Source organism: Lipotes vexillifer, unplaced genomic scaffold, assembly GCF_000442215.2.
Source record: "Lipotes vexillifer unplaced genomic scaffold, Lipotes_vexillifer_v1.1 scaffold1788, whole genome shotgun sequence".
Classification (NCBI taxonomy): Eukaryota; Metazoa; Chordata; class Mammalia; order Artiodactyla; family Lipotidae; genus Lipotes; species Lipotes vexillifer.
Window position 1 is genome coordinate 30314 of NW_006777232.1, and position 18429 is coordinate 48742.

The 18429-nt window shown below is 53.2% G+C and overlaps 1 protein-coding gene across 2 annotated transcripts in view; it reads left to right on the forward strand.

Annotated features, from left to right (window-relative positions):
• The window catches only part of TKTL1 (transketolase like 1), a 28361-nt gene extending 18966 nt beyond the window's left edge, over positions 1 to 9395 (forward strand). For both annotated transcript variants that reach the window (XM_007450827.1, XM_007450828.1), the window contains exons 8-13: positions 1675 to 1831; positions 3400 to 3530; positions 5243 to 5326; positions 7591 to 7690; positions 7820 to 7939; positions 9223 to 9395. In XM_007450827.1, the coding sequence (XP_007450889.1) occupies positions 1675 to 1831; positions 3400 to 3530; positions 5243 to 5326; positions 7591 to 7690; positions 7820 to 7939; positions 9223 to 9395 (765 nt within the window). The remainder of the gene's footprint in view (positions 1 to 1674; positions 1832 to 3399; positions 3531 to 5242; positions 5327 to 7590; positions 7691 to 7819; positions 7940 to 9222) is intronic.
• The last annotated feature ends 9034 nt before the right edge of the window (positions 9396 to 18429 follow it).

Genomic DNA, 18429 nt, shown 5'->3' on the forward strand with positions numbered 1-18429 from the left:
AGGATGTTGCCCGACTGAAGGACCCGATGTGGGTGAGAGAGCGCCTTTTGGCAGTCAGTGACTGGGAGGCGATTATCAGGGAGACAGCAGGAAGTAGGCCCTGGGCCCTTTTGCTGGCAGACAGATGTGGGAGTCAAGGATCTTGACGTTGAGACCAGTCACAGCCATGTTTCCCTCGGACGATCTTTGTTTACCCCCAAGATGTTCATCTTCTAGTTTGAAGCCTGCCAGGGTATGTGAGCCTGGCGTTCCAGGGGAGGTGAAGAATAGAGAGAGAGAGGGGTGGTTAGCATCAAGCACATCAGAGTGACACAATGGGACCATATGCTGGTTCCCCGTGGAGGGCGCAGATAAGGAGGAGTGTGGCCCGAGCCCCAGGACTCAGTCTAGGTGCCCTGCCCAGCAGAACCAGCCTGGGCAGGAGAAGCAGCGTTCAGTGAGACAGGTGGTCTGTAGTGCTGGAGGCTGCCGAGAGGTCAGATATGATGCAGACAGGGTCAGGTGACCTCTGCATTTGGCAGCTTCTGGGCCCCTCACAGGGAATGGCAGCCTAGATGAAGGGAAACGGGCAGAAAGTGGGAAATGAGGAAGGGTGCGAAGTTTCCTGTGAAGGAGAACATAGACGAAGGGCAGCACCTGGAGCGGGAGGACAAGGTGAAAGTGAGGGGGGAAGATGGAAGATACTAGCAGACACTTCAGTGATCAGAGAGGGAGAAACTGAGGGAACATGGGAGGGGAGGGAATAATTGCACGGTCAGAGGTGCCCTTGAGAAAGCAGAAGGATGAGGCAGGACTCAGTCTAGGTGCCCTGCCCAGCAGAACCAGCCTGGGCAGGAGAAGCAGCGTTCAGTGAGACAGGTGGTCTGTAGTGCTGGAGGCTGCCGAGAGGTCAGATATGATGCAGACAGGGTCAGGTGACCTCTGCATTTGGCAGCTTCTGGGCCCCTCACAGGGAATGGCAGCCTAGATGAAGGGAAACGGGCAGAAAGTGGGAAATGAGGAAGGGTGCGAAGTTTCCTGTGAAGGAGAACATAGACGAAGGGCAGCACCTGGAGCGGGAGGACAAGGTGAAAGTGAGGGGGGAAGATGGAAGATACTAGCAGACACTTCAGTGATCAGAGAGGGAGAAACTGAGGGAACATGGGAGGGGAGGGAATAATTGCACGGTCAGAGGTGCCCTTGAGAACGCAGAAGGAGGAGGGTCAGCAGGGTGGGCAAGTGGACCTCAAGTAGGTACCGGTCTGCCCCGTCTCCTAATGACACGGTGGGGACGTGGGGATGGGATAGGAGAGCCTCCGTTGTTCACCTCACTGCCCCCGGAAGTGCCCAGGGGAAGCATGCGAAGGGGCAGGGAGAGAGGGGACAGAAGGTAGGGGAAGAGAATAGGAAGGAGACCCACGGGGACTGCAGGGCGGCCTTGAGTGTCCCGAGCTTCCACATCTTGGATTTGAAGGAGCAGGGTTAACACTGCAGTTCCTCTCTTTTCTGGCAGCATTCAGGGGACAACGTGAATTTGCCAGGTTTGGGTTTTTCCCAGGTAGGTGCCTGGGGGAGGGGTGGCAAGGTGACAGGGTGCAGAGTAGAGATTTCCCTGAGATCCCCACACTCTGTGCTGGGGAACGGAAGGGGCGGTGGGGGCTGGGAGTGTTCTGATTCGCCTTCTTTGTGTTGCAGGTGAGCGTGGCACTGGGATGCGCCACCCGTGGTCGGATGGTTACTTTTCTTTGCACCTTCGCTGCCTTTTTGACCCGAGCATTTGATCAGATCCGGATGGGAGCCATCTCTCAAACCAGCATCAACCTTATTGGGTCCCACTGTGGGGTATCCATAGGTATGAGTCCTCAATGCCGTCATCTTAATCGCCTTCCTCCTTTACAGAGAAAGATTAGCCTGTAAGAGGTTGAACTGCCAGCGTACTCAAGGTTCCGTAATGTTTGGTTATCATAACCTCCTTTTTGAAAAAAGCCATGTCATGTTTTAGAAGTTCCAGACACTCTGGGTAAATTTTGAGCCGATCTCTTGGTATTACTGAAAAGTGCCCATTTTTTCTGTCACCAAGGTATAATTATCTGTCCTGAGTGCCTCTTCTTTGTCAAACCACATACTAGGTAGGGATTGGGTCACCCTGGCATCACCGAATTGTTTACTGCTCTCTGGTTGCCTTAGTCTAAGTGGGGACGAGCAGCATGGGCACAGCAAAGCGAGGAGCACAGCCCGCCAGGGCTCTGCTGGCCCGAGCAGCCTGCTTGGACAGAATGGGAAACCTCGAGGCACCCAACACATGGGCATTAACCGTGGATGGGCTACATGGAAACTGTGGGAAACACGGGAGCCAGGAGGAGGACCGAGGTATGTGTTAGCAGTGGATAGAAAATCGGGCGAATCTGTGAGAACCTGAAGAAATATTTCAACATTGCTGACAGAAGGAGGAGTCTCAGACTGCAAGAACAGCAAAACCCCATTCCCCAGGGGTTTCTTGCCTGGGAAACATTCGGGTGTCGTGTTCGTGGATGACAGAAATGGGGAGTCTAGAAAGATGGGGCACCTGACATTCCTGTGGCAGGGCAAGTCAAGGTAGATGTGACAGCTTACACTTGCTGCCAAATGCTGGAGGGGAGAGCTGGAAGTGCATGTTTGGGTGTCATCTTGGGGACTTCCTGGGAGAGCAGGACTGGCTAAGAAGTCTCTGGATGGGCCAGGTGAAGGGGAAGAGAGCAAAGAGAGAGGAGGTCTGGGCTCTCTGCCTGGGGCTGGGTAAGGAGTAAGTTTTCAACTCAGCTAAGTGGAGAAGTGGCTCTAGGTCCAGCCCAGGGGAGCTGGGGTTCTGAGGAGAGACAGCAGTCCCAGGCCAGGCAGTGTACACGGTGACAGTTCCCTTCCTAGCTGGAAGAGCTAGGCCACCCTGGTATACACTGGGCTTTCTCTTTCCACAGAGTTTCTTTCCCCCACACACGAAGGCCCCCTGAGTTCCAGCAGCACCCTGAGGGCACCCCAAAGGTTATGTTCTGTAATGCTCAGCTACTTTGAAGGCCATGAGAAATGGATGAGACCATTTGAGTCTGAAAACTTTAGCCTCTTGATGGAGAAGGTAGGAGAGCAGAGAAGAAATGACAGAGTCTGAGGGGCCTCCTAGGGAGAAGAGAACAGGGCCAGAGGCCTGGTGCTCAGGGAGGAGTGTTGGGTCACTTAGGGCAGCAGCACTGTGACTGTGTGCCAGGTGTTGGCGAGGCTTGGGGCCAAGAAGAGGCCTATGCCATGTTGCTAGCAATGTCAGTGAGGAGCCTCATGCGGAGTGTGGCAGTGACGTGTGCTGCGATGGTGGCCACCATGCCAGCCCACTTGCTTGACTGACAGAGAGCAGGCTCATCTTTTTGTTGGGCTATGGCTTTGCTTTCTCAGGTGAAGACAGCCCCTCCCAGATGGCCCTGGAGGATCTGGCCATGTTCCGAACGGTTCCGAACTGCACTATTTTCTATCCAAGTGATGCCATCTCAACGGAGCATGCTGTGTTCCTGGCAGCCAATACCAAGGTATTTTTAAGGGGACACTGGTGCAGACAGAAGATGTTTCTGGGCTCTGATGCTAGTTTGGTACTGATGGTTTGATTTTTTTTTCCCATTTTTTTCTCAGCATAAAGAAGATAGATATTCGTTATAGGAAATTTGGTTGTAGGATTCCTTTTAAAAGTAGAACCATTGCCCCAAAAAAGGGTGATGAACCACGAAGAATATGAATACATTCGCATTGTAAAAAACAGTGCAGAAGAATTTCGAACCCCTGACGACCTGTATCGGGTGGGACTTGGGTCAAGAAGGAGGGAATGTTCTGGGGCTCTGAGACAGGGAGCCCTTGGCAGGGCCACGGAAGTGGGCTCCAGCGACAAGCCATCATGTGCTGGCCTTAGACACAGCCCATGCAGCTGCCACCTCCTGTTATCAGAAAACTGGACAGTTGCCAGTGGGAGGCCACTGTAGACAAACCCGGGGGTTCCCAGCCCTGTCCCACCCTCAGAAACAGCTTAGAAGGGTACAAGTCTGGCTTCTGCCCTGCCTGCCCCTCCTGAAGTCTCACCCAGGGGCATCAGATGGACACAACCTAACTCCTGTCCAGAACCCAGCTGCAGTAGAGGCTACAGGACAGAATCTTTATCTTTCTAACCAGTCTAGCTAGCGGTCGCCAGACTCACCTCACCCTGCAGCCCTTGCACACACCCATGCCCCTGCACAGGCAACCCTGGGCACAGTTGGAGTGGGTTGTGCAAGTTCCGTTCCAAGCATTTCCAACGTGTTAGAGACATGAGTTTCTTTGACTTTTTTCCTTTAAACCTAAGTGGCCTCACACATAGTTCTGGATTTTTCTACTTGCTATATCCTAGACATTGTTTTATGTCCTTGCATGTACAGTACAATCTTGTGTGCTGCAGGATCTTATTTGTGGGAAGTTCAAAAGAGACAAAGCTGTGGTGACAGAAATCAGAATAGAGGTTGCTTCTTGGGTGGGGAGAGTGACAGGAGAGTGGTGTGAGGGAACTTTCTGGGAAGGTGCAAATGCTATCCAGACTCAGGAGATGGTTACACGGTGTGTAACTTATCAGAATTCGGGGCATATGCTCCACTTAAGTCAATTGTACCTCATAAAAATCCACCAAATAGAACTAGTTCATAACGTGTAAATGAACGAAAGGAATCAGTGTTCCTAAATTCATATATTGGTCTATCACATATGGTTTCAATATGTGCGTAAATTAACAAATACTCGAGACATTTGAGTATTCATTTACATTCCTGTTTATATGTTCAAGGTGGTAAAAAAACGTATTTACATCATTTTGTTGGAGAAATAGTCATTTTAGATTCCAGTGTCTAAGGTACTTCTGAGGATGGAGCATTAGAAGCTGTTGGGACAAAAGTTGTTTCCCATGTGTTGTAGGCTTTCTATTCAAGGTGAGTCAGTGCTCCTGCCCCACGTTTATGTTCTGTGGAGACACAACACATCGATTTATATTTGAGAAAGCTTTCCTACATGGGTGAGCCAGCGCAGTGTGGAGGGCTCGTCACAGGGCACCCAGCAGGGTCCTTCGTAGTAACCTGACCCCGTGACAGCTGGCCCTCACTCCAAAAGGCACATTTCGTTTTTAGTACAAAGAATTGTTAGGTCCTCCCCCACTTCTTTTTGAAGTTTATTAGTTGGAAATTTAGTTTGATTTTCTAAACTGTGGCTCTGGTGTTCATTTACACCGTAGGGGATGTGCTACATTCGCATCAGTCGGCCAGAAACTGCAGTTATTTACACCCCAGATGAAATCTTTGAGATTGGACGGGCCAAGGTAAGGCCTTAAGTTCTCCAGTGTCTTCCAGTATCAGTTCATGTGGAGAGCACTGTTCTTGAAGCCAGCGCTAGAGACATACACAGTTGACGGCTTCATTCTTTCTTTGCACTAGTTTAAAAAAAATTCATGACCTTTGCCTGCTTTTCTTCAGGAAGGAACATTCTGCCAGTATCAGCCTGAACTGAACTTTTCTCCTTTCTGAAAGGAGTCTCTTTGTTGAGCCCTTAAAGATAAGCTGGTAACAACTTGTTGCTTTGCTGTACCTTATCACAGCCTCAAGCTAAACAAAATAATAGAACCCATTTCAGATGAATAGTATATCTGTTAGGATCTGGTTTTGCAGGTCCAAGGCCAGGAATATAACAAACAAATATGAACCATCTTGCCTCTGGCCATTGTGTGACCCTGAGGTTGGTTTTTCACAAGGATTGTGGCCTCGCCCCCAGGCCTGCTGATAAAGGCTGGCATTGCAAGGTGCCTCCTATCTCCTGTATCCTTGAGAAAGCCCTAGAAGCACAGATTGTTAGCAGCCAGCCATGTTTTGTAGATGAGGGCCAGAGAAGGTGTTCAGGAAGACCAGGATTCAAGCCCCCACGGCACCCTGGCACCTGTGTGCCTGCCTGTCGGAGCTGTGCATGCAGAAAACTAGCAGTGTCTGTGGAGAAAATAAGTGACTGCCCACCACCTAGAGAGCAGTGCTTACAGACATTTGGGCGCGTTTTCTTCCTGGCTTTTTCTATATACACGTATATATATATATGTGTATATCTTAGTTGAGATCATACTGCATAGAAAAGTTTTCTGTCCTGTCTTTATCTTATAAGCCTTTTAGAAAATCATTAATACTCTCCTTAAGTATGTGAAAGACTGATAGCCACTCTTGAAGAGCAATAGGTGACTTACAACTTGATTGTTACGGGCTAGGCTGCTCCAGAATTCACAGCGGCTAGTGCTGAGAATGAGTGAGCGCTGGATGGCCTTAGTGCCACATTAGAGCAGGTGTACCCAGAGCAGTCAGTAGTCCCCCATAGTTCCATTCTGCTGAATGGAAAAGCTGTACTATTCACTTCAGTGTGAACTACACGTTCACACTATTGTTCCCTGGACTCCCATGTTTAACTCAAAGCCATATGTTTGTCTCCAGGGGTGGTGGGGAGTGTGTCTTGGTGATAGTCATATGGTTTTCAAAGCTTTCTCATATCTCTCTTCTTTTTCCCCCCCCCCCGATGTTTGTCCTGTCCTGACAAAATGAAGTAAGCTTCCTGATGTGAGTTAATACGTGTGTGATAATATGCATGCCATGGATAATTCAAGGGCTGGGTTTGCAAAGGGGGACGTAGGTGTGTGTATGTATATGTGTATATGTATGTATCTATACATGTATGTGTGTGTGTGTGTGTGTGCGTGCGTGTGTGAAAATGCTAGAACATTCTCGAAGAATGGGGATGGGTGGTTTGAAGTCCTGAATATCTGTAGTCAGCAGTGGCTCTTAAGCTACAGGAAAAGCTGTACAGAGGAATGCAATGCAGACTTCCAGATGCCTTTGGTTGGGTGACTTTGGAGGAAACAAAACGATGAAAAAAAGAGCAGAGAACCCTGTCTGCTTACAGAGTAGCGACTGGTTGGGAGCATGGGCTTTGAAGGCAGATGGGCCTGGCTGCTGGTCTCAGCCCTGCCCTGGCGAGTTCCTCCTGCTCTGAGATTTGCTTTCCACAGCCACAGAAGGGGTCCACTGATGCACGGGCTTCACAGAGCACTTGGGCATGCACCTCAAAAATGCCCCCAAATGGTCCCCATTAGCATGTTCATGATGGGAGTCCATTCTGTGTGAGTGCCCCAGCAAGATGTTCAAGCAGTCCAGAGGTGGTGCCTTTTCAGACCCCTTGGTGGGTGTGAGTCCATGCTCTGGAGCAGATGGGCTGTACAGCTTGCTTCCAGCCTTCAGCCTTTCACATCCCAGTTGGAAATCCACCTGCTTTGCTAAAGGGTCATTTTGCATACATATTGTAAAAGAACTTAGTAATTTGGCATCTTGAATCCTGAGGAAAAGTAGGTGAATTTGTTAAACAAACATGAAGTGGGGCTTATTAAAAATAACATGTCCTTGTTGCTCAGTGTGCTGACTCGGCCTTTTTTATAGTGAGCTATTAAGGAGTGAAATTGGTAGGCTCAGGAGAGCAGTGTAGCAGAGGGTCCTCCACTTTGAGACACACTCTGTGTGTAGTAAGCACAGCATTTTTGTTTTGTGGGTGCAACACTAGGTCGTCCGCAACAGTGTCAACGACAGGCTCACAGTTGTTGGAGCTGGAGTGACTTTGCATGAAGCCTTAGCAGCCGCCGATGATCTTTCTAAGCAAGAAGGTCAGTTGGTTGTTGCTGAATGCTGAAGTTCAAGCTGGGAGTGGTAGGACTCGGGCTGCCTGTGTGCCCCAATCTGTCTTTTATTCTGAGTCTGCTTCATACACCAAGCTGGTTATCTCTGTTCTCCAGATATTTCTATCCGCGTCATCGACCTGTTTACTGTTAAACCCCTGGATGCAGCCACCGTCATCTCCAATGCAAAAGCCACAGGTGGCCAGATTATCACAGTGGAGGATCACTCTTCAGAAGGTGTGTGCAGGCCTTGGGGACCACTTTGAAAGTCTGCTTTGGTGCAGCGTGTTTTTGTTTTCCTTGACCAGAGGTGTGCCATGATCGTGGGCAGCACCTCCAGCCAGCCACTCACCCAGCAACCTGTATTACTTGCTCTTTGCGACGGTATGGGTATAGGGTCTCTTGCCCGCCTACACTGGCTGGCCAAGGGTGGGGCCATGCCCATCCTCATTTGTGTGTGCTCAGCACAGTGTGCAGTGCCTGGTCCCTGGGTAGCTGGTTCAGTGGCAGTGCAGAGGAGTGTCTAACTTGGCATTGTGAGGGGAGGTGTCATAAGAAGCTTCACAGCTGCTCTTGAGTATTGAATGAATAATAGTTTGCCCCCCACAAAAAAATGGCAATGGTGCCTTGCAAGTAGAGAACACAGCAAACGCAGGAAAAGTGTGGCCAGGGAGAGGGGGCTGGGCACTGTTTGGCTAGGGAAGGTCAGGTGGGGCAGAGGAGGGAGTGGAGAGCTTCATGTGTTCGCGTGTCAGGGGCCCCAAGAACACCCCCGTGATCTGCAGGAAAGCACTCCAGTGCCCTCCTGGTTGAGGTTGATGACAGGGAAAGGGCACGCACCAGCACCCCCAAGGACAGAAGACGCGGGTCGGGGGTGGAGAACCCCACACCTTCGGCTTCCCCTCTCCCTCCCATGAGGGGCCAGCCGAGCACTCTCCCTTCTCCGGCAGTGACAGATGCCTCCCTGGAGACCCAGGGAGCCCACTCGAGACTCAGCGCCCTGGGTTTCATTGAGGGCTGGTCGCTGCCCGGCACGTGCCAAACTTCCCGATTCCCAGAGGAAAGCAGGTGCGCCCCCTAAACCACCCTGTGGTATCAGAGTCCAGGCACAGGGACCACCCTTATCAGTAGGGAATGTGTCTTTTCGATGCAGGGCACTCGCACCAGCCCACTGCCCAGGCACCAACCCGGGGCCCCAGCCTTGCAAGCCGGCCCTTCTGAAGTCGGCATCCAGTTCATAGGTTCCTGACAGCTTTGAGAATCTGAGTTCCACAGACGCCTGCATCCATGGAGCCCCAGTGGAAAGAGCCCCTGCCATAAGTGAGGCTGGGAGCAATTTGGAGACTTGCACTTTTGAATGAGAATGCTTCTGGTCAGTCAGGGAATGGTTGTTTATGAATCAACGGCCAGTGAAAAATATTTTTCCCTGGGAACCACAAATTCAAAGGCCTCTATGTGATGGGGTTTTAAGGCTGACTAGCTGTTTCCAGAGCAGAGCCTAATGTCCCTTGCTTCTCCAGGTGGCATCGGGGAGGCTGTTTGTGCAGCGGTATCCATGGTGCCTGACATCCTGGTCCATCAGCTGGCAGTGCCAGGAGTGCCTCGGAGTGAAAAGCCGAATGAGCCGCTCAGTATGTTTGGAATCAGTGCCAGACAAATCATAGTGGCTGTGAAGTGTATTTTAATGAATTAAAATAGCTGTTGGCTTTGGTCAGGTAAAGACTGGCCTCTTTACCTTTCATTTATGCTTATTGCCAAACCATTACTTAAATCTATATTGTTGCGCTTTATTCTTTTTAAAAGCAAAGCCAGTTAACTACTTTCCTGTTAAGCCATAACTACGCATACAAGAGTAACTTTCACCTTTGAATCATAAATATGGGTTATAAGATAAGGTTTTAAGTGACAGAATAGCTAACAAAACAACCACCTAATTTTCTGATGAGACTACAGAGAACTGGGCTGGGGACCAACATAAGGTAACAGTTTCTTAAATGTGTGTCATAAGTAAAGAAAATGCGAATTGAGTTGTAGCCCGCAGTAGCCCAGGTTTGGCAGCACTATACACCACGCCATGCACTGCTGTCCCAGTTCAGTTCGCCTGCTGCCATCCTACCTGTGGCCTCCCAGGTACTGTGTGGCTGCAGTTGCCCTAGAATTTCCTCTGGGGTTTGCCTTCATCTCCCCTCTTCCGTGAGGAGGCTGTGGGGCAGCAGGAAAAGCTCCTAGTATGTCCTGTGCTGCTTGCAGTGACGGTTCTGTGAAGAGAGGACACAACCTGTTCTAGTCCCCACACTGCACTCTCCTGGGAGGTCTCAGAAATGTCTCATTTGCCTAGTGACCAAACCAAACTGTTATCTCAGTTGTACTCATCTGCTAAGCATGCTAGTTAATGTTAATGAAGCAATTAAAAAATGGTCTGCCTGCTTTATTGCTTTTGTGCCTTCTATCTGTAATTTGGTTTCTCCTTGATAAAATCCTAAATGAGGAAGGAGCTGTTATCTAAACCAGCAGAGAGCCATGTCCCCTAACAAGGCCTGGAAATGGTACTGGGCAGGAGATGCACCACTAGAGGACAGTATACAGCCTGAAAAGCCAGCCCAGAGCTGATTCCTTAATTTTGCTCTGAGCATGTAAGCCACGTGGCTGGAATACAAGAAGAAAATACCTGCCAGGTAAATTAAAGATAGGCCCCGCCTCCGCAGCCCCCGCCCCCCCACCATAACCGAAGAGTCCTGAGCCCTCTTGTTAGCGAGCTGTACACCAAGTCCTCCTTCCCTGGAGACCCGGGGCCGTCTGCGCCCTCCCGCGAGAAAGGCCAAGAAAAAGCCTCCCCCAAGATCCAGGGCTCAGGAGAGCCCGTGAGCACCGTTGGGCCCACCCTGACCCGGCAGAGAAAAGAGACGTTGTGCTCCCCAGGGTGACTTGGAGAAGGGGAAGAGGAAGGTGGCGACCCCACCCAGATGGCAAACGAGCACTGTCACTCCTTGTCCGGCTGGGCCCCAGTCCTGGCCTCTGAGAGCTTCCTTGATCTGTACTCCTGGGAGCTTCCACCCTCCCGGGGCCCAGAATGTGGCACCCACCCCCCCACACAGTTCTTTCCCCGCCCACTGAATGCCAGGGCCTCCTGAGTGTGCCTCTGAGATGTTCTAAGGTAAAGCACGGATCCTTCCCCCGCCCGCCCAAGAATAGCATCCAGAGAAGTGTCCAGAGCTAGTACCCATACCACCAGGGATCTAAGTATCCGCCAGAGGTGCCCACGCTTCTAGAGGTGGGGATAGCAAGAAGGTAACAAAGTCTTCCCCATGTCACTTGACAGGTGTGACACACCTGTTCTTCTCTGGGACGACCTTTCACTTTAGTGAATGGGTCCTTTAGGAAGGCTTGGGAAGATTTGCGCTGTGCACTTCCAGCAATGCTGCAACAAGGTCCTTCCCAGGGAACACGGCCTCCCCTTCCATCAGGGGGCTCTGGGTCTGGAAACTGGGTGAGAAGGTGTGACTCTCCACGGGGGCAACTCAAGTCAGGTTTTTGCTCCCAGAACTAGAGGATTTAGGGTTATACGCATCAAGCAGTCCTGTAGCAGGCTGCCCAACTATTTCCTTCTTAGAGGCTCATTTTCTTTTTCTTTTTTTTTTTTTTGAGGTACGCGGGCCTCTCACTGCTGTGGGCTCTCCCGCTGCGGAGCACAGGTTCGGGACGCACAGGCTCAGCGGCCATGGCTCACGGGCCCAGCCGCTCCGCGGCATGTGGGATCCTCCCGGACCGGGGCGCGAACCCGTGTCCCCTGCCTCGGCAGGCGGACTCCCAACCACTGCGCCACCAGGGAAGCCCTAGAGGCTCATTTCCTGCGCCTTGCTCACCTGGCCCCAGCCCGTCATTCTTGCTTTTCCTGGAACGTGCCAGACTGTTCCTGGGGTCGGGTCCTTGGCTTTTGCTGGTCCTTAGTCCTTCCGCTCGTGTTCCTGTGCTAATGGCTCTCTCAGCGCCTTGCTGAAAAGAGCTGCTTCTGGACCTATCCCTGGAACACAGTTGTGGGATGGAGCGTTCACGCTGGATATGATGAATGTACTCTCAAATTCCTCTCTCCCTAAGCCTATGGATTCTGTCCTGCACCTCCTGTCAGGGCATTTCTGGCATCAAAACCCATGAAATGCAGGTCAGTAGTAGGTCCAAGCCAAGCATGTGAGGTGCTAGACTACACATCAGCTGTATGTCCTAATACTTTTTTATTTTTAAATTTATTTATTTATTTATTTTTGGCTGCATTGGGTCCTCGTTGCTGCGCGCGGGCTTTCCCTAGTTGCGGCAAGCGGGGGCTACTCTTCGTTGCGGTGTGCGGGCCTCTCATTGCAGTGGCTTCTCTTGTTGCCCAGCACGGGCTCTAGGCGCGCGGGCTTCAGTAGTGGTGGCTCGTGGGCTCTAGAGCGCAGGCTCAGTAGTTGTGGCGCACGGGCTTAGTTGCTCCACGGCCTGTGGGATCTTCCCGAACCAGGGCTCGAACCCGTGTCCCCTGCATTGGCAGGCGGATTCTTAACCAACCACTGTGCCACCAGGGAAGCCCCTGTCCTAATACTCTTAATCTGGAACCTCTAGTAAATACACTATCAGTTAATCCACCCCATCGAGTGGCCCACCTCACCTACTGAGTCGCACACCCTGAGAACCTACTACCACAAATGTTCAAATACAGTTCAGTTGGTAGCTGTCAGTGGAGTCTGGAAGATATTCTTTTAATATCCTTATGGAAAATATTTATTGACGTATGAGCTGTTTCCTCTAGGGTCAGGCTTTGGTCTGTCCCCCTGGATCATGCTGTGATTGGGCCCCAGTTACGGGTCTAATGGCAACAGGGTGTGGTGGCAGAGGGTGTGGAGGACAGTGGGTGTCCCCTTGCAAGGCATCTGCGCCAGGTGAGGTGATGACAGAGTCCTCAAGGGAGAGAACAGCAGCCTGCCAGAGACGGGAGGGCAGGCTACTTCCACCCGCAAGGGAGGCTGCAGGGGACCGGGGGCTTCCCGACTGTCAGCCTCCACCGAGGGCAACCAGATGTCCCGATTCTAGGCTTCAGGGTCCCACTCCTCCAGCCAGTGCCGTACCTTTCACACGAGAGACATGGAGAGGCTGGGAATTCAGGTGACCTTGGGATTCTGCAACCCGCACAATGATGCAGGTTTTGTTTGTGTTTTTAGTGTTTGATTTCCAGCACCCTCAGCCCTGCTGCAGGTACAGGAGGAAGAGAATTTTTAGGGCCGCCATGGAAGTGTTCTGGCTGTAATACGGTGCCTTGAGCTGAGAGGTAAGGAATCGGACCTTGTCAGTTTTCTCTCTGTGCACTCACGGGGACACTCTGGAGTCACCCCACACACAGCCTTGATCCCCAGCGTCCCCTCCACGACAGTTCAGGGCAGCAGCCGCTGCGGCTTCCCCAGGCGCTTGCTGCACTTGGCCCTTCATCCCAGTCAACCCAGTCAACCGCGGGGGAGAGCTTGATGAGTGGTGAGGCCCCCGCAGGTCATGGGTGCCTCGAGCCCCACTTGGTTACCCAGGGATCAGAGGGCTGGAGGAACAGAGATGGTACAGGAAGAAGCTGCCCCCCACCCCCAGAGCCTGGGAAAAGGGGAGGGGGTTGATGTCATCTGAAGCCTAGAAGGCAGGATAAGGGGCCTTGAAGAACAGAGGCTGGATCTCTGAGGAGGGGCTGCTGCAGTTTCTCAGGGAAGGAGAAAGCAGCAGCATCGCTAAGAGGGGGAACGGGACAGGAGGGGCAGGAGGTGATTTCCGAGGCACCACCTATCTTCCAGGTCACTGGTTCCTTCGGTGGCCTCCGATCTGTGGTTTGATTCATCTGTTGAGATTTTTATTTCAATGACTGTGGCTTTGTTTTTAACTCCTAAAGTTCTTTTTCTTCTTCAAATTGGCCTGGGCTTTTAAAATCAGTCTCATCTTTGTGATTCCTTCCTTGGTATCTTTGTTTTGTGTCTCAGGAGGCTGCTGAAGATTTGGGGAGTTCCAGTAGCCTCTTCTATCACAATAATGCAAACGACTTGTAAGTACCCATGAGAAGTGCGCTCTGATCTCAGGAGAATCCAAAGGTAATGTCGGTCTGTGTTTCAAAGCCCCCCCCCCCATTAAGCACAAGAGTAGAAGGTGTTTCTCACCCCCCTATGGGCGGGCCCAAAGCCAGGGCGGGGATAGTCACCAGGACTCACCTCTGATGCCGTCAGGACAAGCTGCTGTGCCACACGCACCAGGGCCCAGGAGCCTCCCTGTGAGGGAGCAATCCAGATGCAGCGCCTCCCCGCAAAAGGACGTCAGGCTTAGAGGCCAGTGTCCTTGATCCACACCTCGCCTCGGCCACCTGCTAGCTAGTGATTCAGAACAAGCTCCTCAACCCTTCTGTCATGTTGTCCTCATTTGCTCATCTGGAGGATGGGGATGACATGCTCCCAACTTCCTAGGGCCACCGCGAGGGTGGAATGGATGAGTCCAGGCACGGAGCCGACACTCGCAGCCCTCACTGAAAACTATATTATCTGGCCTCTGACAGGGATGCCCTGGGGACAGGACGTTGACAGGGCCAGTCGTCGGATGCTCCATGAGGGTGGGCGGTGTCTTCAATCTGAGCTGGCAGACCCGTCTTCCGCTGGGCCTCTGGGAGTCCCGAGGGGGAAGCCGGGGGGTGAGGTGTCCCCTTCCAGGGAGCGACTGCTCTTCGGGGAGCCCAGCAGTACTACCACGATGGGGGGCGCTGGGCATCGTCTCTCTCAGCCTGCGGTTCTCTGAAGCCCCTCTGTCTGCGACGGGGGGGAGGGGAGGCAGCCCCAGCTTGTGGGTGATGGCGGCAGGGGCTCCTCTCCTGCTCACTCGGACCCATGCTGGGATGGACCCACTTCTTCGTACAGCCCTGTCCTTCCTTTTCACTGTGCAGGAGACCTCTCAAGAGCGCTGCTTCCAGGCGGATTCTCAGTTCTGCTCTCTCACCTTCTGCGGCCCATTAACTCTGAGCCCCTCGGAAAGCCTGCCCGCAGCTCCTCTCCCAGCCCCAGCCTCGGCCCCAGCCACCCCACTGATTCCATTTGCGGTTTCCCCCATGGATCTCCCTCGCTCCCCTGCGGGCCACCTATGCACTTAAATAATATAGCTAAACTCTTCTCGTTACACATTTCCTTGTCTTCTCACCAAGTGGACTGGCACCCCTGGAGGGCAGGGGCTGGGTGTCTGAGGGGCACTGCCCCCAGTCCCAGTCTGCATAACGTGGGGTCATGTGACAAACACCACCTCCCCACAATCTGCCCCCGCGCGCGCGCAAGCGCATACACACACACACACACACACACACACACACACAGAGTGATTGGCCAGCAGGCCGATTGCCAGCCAGGGTCAACGAGGAATTTGCTGTGGGGACTCAGAAATCCCCCCCGCACCACCCCCCGGCAGTCGCATCACTCTCCTCACACGTGGGTGGAGGCCTTTGTGCCCAAGATACATAACCCAGAAATCACCAACTGAGAGTTTAATAAATTTGCTCATATAAAATTGTATAGCTTCTCGGGCTTCCCTGGTGGCGCAGCGGTTGAGAGTCCGCCTGCCGATGCAGGGGACGCGGGTTCGCGCCCCGGTCCGGGAGGATCCCACATGCCGCGGAGCGGCTGGGCCCGTGAGCCATGGCCGCTGAGCCTGCGCGTCCGGAGCCTGTGCTCCGCAACGGGAGAGCCCACAGCAGTGAGAGGCCCGCGTACCGCCAAAAAAAAAAAATTGTATAGCTTCTTGACAGCTCAAACCAGCCAGCCTAGTCTTTCAAGACAAGAGACAGACAGGGAGAATATTTACAACACATGGAACAAAAGACTAACAGCCCAAGTGTATGACAAGCAGGGTCTTTTGGGGAGGCAGTTATGTACTGTCCATTAAAACTGTAAATGTCCATAGGCTTTGACCTGGCAGGGCCACTTAGAGGTACTTATTCTAGGGTGACATTGACACATGTTCAGAGCAGGTAGCAAAAAGAAAGAAAAAGGAGAAGAAACAGGGAAAAGGTAAAAGTTCATCAGTTGGGGATTTGTTATGTAAATTATAGGACCTGTACTCTATCAAATACCGCGTGGCCAGAGAAGAAATGAGCTAGATGTTTCTGTACTGACATGGAAGAATTTCGAAGCTATATTATTGCTAGTTAAGAGACAATCACAGTTGTATGTACAGGGTTTGTGTTTGTTAAAACTGTGTGAGTATAACTATGTTGGTGATTGAATACAAGAACACAGTTAGAAGTGAGAAACAGAACTGTTAGCAGTCTTGCTTAAGATAATGTTTTGTAAAAACTTTCAATTATGTGCTTTAAATACATGCGGGTTGCTAACGTGTAAAATGGCCCAGCCACCATGGAATGCAAATTGGCAGCTTCTTCCAAGGCTAAACTTCCACCTCCTTAGAACGCAGCAGTTGCACTGTTGGGCAGGCATGCCAAAGAAATGGAAACTTCTGACCACAGGAAAACCTGTACACGAATGTTCATAGCAGATTTATTTGTAGAAGCCTAAAGTGGGAATCGGCAGCATGTCCCTCAGTGGGTGCAGGCCTGAACAAACTGCGGCTGATCCAACCAAGGACGACAGCTGGCAATACAAAGGAAGAACTAACTATTGATACCTGCAACCGTTGCGATGAATGGATCTCAAGAGCAGTGTGTGAGTGAAAAGAAGCCCTGGGTGCCTCGCGGGATCCTAGCTCCGGCCCGGAGCAGGGATGGAACTCCCGCCCTTGGCAGTGAGAGCGGGGACTCCTAACCACTGGACCGCCAGGGAAGTCCTTATGTAATGTCTTCAAATGACAGAATCGCAGAGCTGAGAATAGAATCCGGTTGCCAAGGGTTGGGAGGAGGAGGGAGGGGGCTGTAGCTACCAAAGGTCCACAGGAGGGGTCCTTGTGAGGGGACGGGCTGGATACTGATGGCAGTGCTGGTCACCTGAGTCCAACGCGCGCGCGCGCGCGCGCACACACACACACACACACACACGGGGATAAAACCCGGAGCAGCTCTCCGCTGGCACCAATGCCCTTTCCTGCTGTGCGGTCCCACTAGCTGTGCAACAGGCTGACGCTGGGGGAACTGCGGGAGGTGCTCCGGCCTCTTGGACGTTTCCGTGTAACTTCTTGTGAACTTAATTCCTTCAGAATACAAGTTCACACCAAACGCACACAAGCAGGGGGATAAAACCGGAGCAGCTCTCCGCTGGCACCAATGCCCTTTCCTGCTGTGCGGTCCCACTAGCTGTGCAACAGGCTGACGCTGGGGGAACTGCGGGAGGTGCTCCGGCCTCTTGGACGTTTCCGTGTAACTTCTTGTGAACTTAATTCCTTCAGAATACAAGTTCACACCAAACGCACACAAGCAGGGCTTAGCGTGTACACATCGGACCACTCGCGCGCCTCTGCACGGGCACTCCCTGCTCTCCCGGCAGGGACACCTAGAGGCCCGCAGCCGACCCGGTCGCCGGCTGAAGAAAAACCGAAAAACCGCGGCGGGGCACAGCTGAGAGGGGCGCGCAGCGGGGTGGGGGTGGGGCTGCTTGTTTTGATTGGGCAAAGGAGGTGCCCGTCACACCAGAAGGGCCGGGTTTCCTGGGGGCGGGTCTCGTCACGAGTCGAGCTTGGTCATTGGCGGAGCCAGCTGCAAGGGGTGGGCGGGAAAGCGGTGCTCCGCGGCTTACGGTGGGCGCGCTGAGGGGAAGTGAGGAGACCGGCGTGGGGGCGGTCAGGGCGGGGCTCGACGCGCCGGGACAACGCCCTGGCCTTGTGGTCACCGCCCACCTTCCCCGGACTCCGCCCCCCGCCCCTCTGGGTCCTGGGCCTGGCCAGAGTCCCCGGGGGGCCTTTGGCTCCGCGATCCTGAGAGCTTCCACCCTCCCGCCACCCCACCCCTTGCCTGGCCCATTGAGTTCCAGCGCCCCTGAGTGTGATTCGGACGGTTCCCTGTGAAGCACGGACCCGCCCCCCTCCACACACACGTGGTATCCAGGGAGAGGTGGGCAGAGCTGCGGCCGGGCCCGGAAACTTGGTGTCGGCCAGGGGTGTCTGTCCATGCTGCTGGAGGGGGGGACGGCACGAAGTAACAAAGTCTTCCCCACGTCACTTGACACGTGTGGCCTGCCGGGAAGGAATCCTGCCCCAGCACGCCTGTTCTCCAGGACAACCTGTGGGTGCCTGCCTGCCTGCCTGCCTCTCACCTGGGAGGTCAAGGTGAGCCCCGCAGAGAGAGAAAGCTCATGGCTTCTCTAGAAGAGGGTGCGATCAGGAACCGTCCATCCCGGTGGTGGTTCTCACGCTGAGGGGCGCGTAAGAACACCTGGAGGGCGCGTTCAACCCTGGGTTGCAGGGCCCCACCCCAGAGGCTCTGATCTGGCACACCTGGGGCGGGGCCTGCGAATTTGCTAGTCCAGCAATCCTGGGTGATGCTGCTGCTGGCCAGGGACCCCACTGTGAGAAGCACTGCTCTAGAGGGCGGAGACTCCTAGGTGTGTGTCCCCTGCCCTACCCGAGACTGGCTCCTCTGCAGGGTCCCCACGGGCCTGGGAAGCGCCAGGAGGATGCTGGCTCTCGCGAGATCTGGGGCTTCCCGTTGAGCAGCCTTCACCCTTCCCTGCCTGAGGATGTGGTCCACAGCGCCCCGTCCCCACCCCCCCACCCCACCCACCCACCCACACACCCACCCACCCCCGCTC